At 50.2% G+C, this 1,431-nt stretch overlaps 1 protein-coding gene across 1 annotated transcript in view; it reads left to right on the top strand.

Moving 5' to 3' along the window:
* Window positions 1–1,431, top strand: part of EMH_0080740 (uncharacterized protein) — a gene marked incomplete at both ends in the record, with an annotated part of 3,329 nt that overhangs the window by 149 nt on the left and 1,749 nt on the right. The window contains one exon of the mRNA XM_013500293.1: window positions 3–223. Within this exon, the coding sequence (XP_013355747.1) occupies window positions 3–223 (221 nt within the window). The remainder of the gene's footprint in view (window positions 1–2; window positions 224–1,431) is intronic.

Genomic DNA, 1,431 nt, shown 5'->3' with positions numbered 1-1,431 from the left:
GCAGCAGCAGCAGGAGGAGCAGCAGCAACAGCAGCAGCAGCAGCAGGAGCAGCAGCAGCAGGAGCACCGCCACCACCACCACCACCAGCACCACCACCACCTGCAGCACCACCACCACCAGCAGCAGCAGCGCCACCACCACCACCAGCAGCACCAGCAGCAGCAGCGCCACCACCACCACCAGCAGCACCAGCAGCAGCAGCAGCAGCAGCAGCAGCAGTTTGTGCGTTGAGTAGTTTATCTGCTCTTTTTTTTACATCTAGGGACTGCAGCAGCAGCAGCAGCTGCGAGTGCTTCGATGACAACAACCCCACCACCCCCTCCTCCCGCATGCGGGGGAAACAGCCAGAGTTTAGCTGCTCCCCTACACGACAGTTTGCTGCTGCTGCTGCTGCTGCAGCACGAGGATACACCAGAGATGGATGCGCACCCATTGCTGCTGCTCCTGCTGCTGCTGCTGCTGCTGCTGTTGCTGCTGTTGTTGTTGTTGGTGGTGCTGCTGCTGATACTGTTGATGCTGCTGTTGCTGTTGCTGCTGCTGTTGATGCTGCTGCTGTTGCTGCTGCAGCTGTTGCTGCTGCTGCTGCTGTCGGCGCCGCTGTTGGTGTTGTTACTGCTGCTGTTGCTGCTGATGCTGCTGTTGCTGTCGCTGCTGCTGTCGCTGCTGCTGCTGTTGCGGTTGTTGCCGCTGCTGTCGCTGTTGCTGCTGCTGTCTCTGTTGCTGCTGCTGCTGCTGCTGCTGTGGTGTTGCTGCTGTGCTGCAGCAGCAGGGGGGGTCAGGAGCTGCTGCAGCAGCCTAAAGAAAAAAAAGACAAAAAAAAACAAAAAAAAATAAAAGTTTATGGTGGATGTACAGCAGAGCAGCGCGGATGTATGCTGCTGGTGCACTGTGGTTCTCAGCAGCAGCAGCAGCAGCAGCAGCAGCAGCAGCAGCAGCAGCAGCAGGAGAATGAAGGGGTTGTTTTAGAGAGAACAAATGAAATATATATTAAAAAAAAATATATTAAAACAATAAAAACAATAAAAAATTAAAAAAAATATAAATAAACATAAAACATGCAGCAACAAAACACCACCACCGACTAGCTGGGGAGTTGCTGCTGAGCAGCAGCAGCAGCAGCAGCAGCAGCAGCAACAGCAGCAGCAGCAGCAGTGGTAGAGGAATAAAAATAAAGAAAGAGTTTTATATTTATTTATTAAATAAATTTATTTATTTTATTTTTTTTATTTTTTTATTTATATTATAAATACACCTAAACACGCAGCCTGCTGGGGGCCCCCTGGGGGCCTCCACGCAGCATCGACAGCCCCCAAACCCTAAACCCTAAACCCTAAACCCTAAACCCTAAACCCTAAACCCTAAACCCTAAACCCTAGATATTAGGAGATATTTTTTAGTGTAAATAGAACAAAACAATTATATTAATCAAT

The sequence above is a fragment of the Eimeria mitis genome, genomic scaffold (assembly GCF_000499745.2).
Source record: "Eimeria mitis Houghton genomic scaffold, Emh_scaff5238, whole genome shotgun sequence".
NCBI classification, from domain to species: domain Eukaryota; phylum Apicomplexa; class Conoidasida; order Eucoccidiorida; family Eimeriidae; genus Eimeria; species Eimeria mitis.
This window is presented reverse-complemented; position numbering and strand designations above follow the sequence as displayed.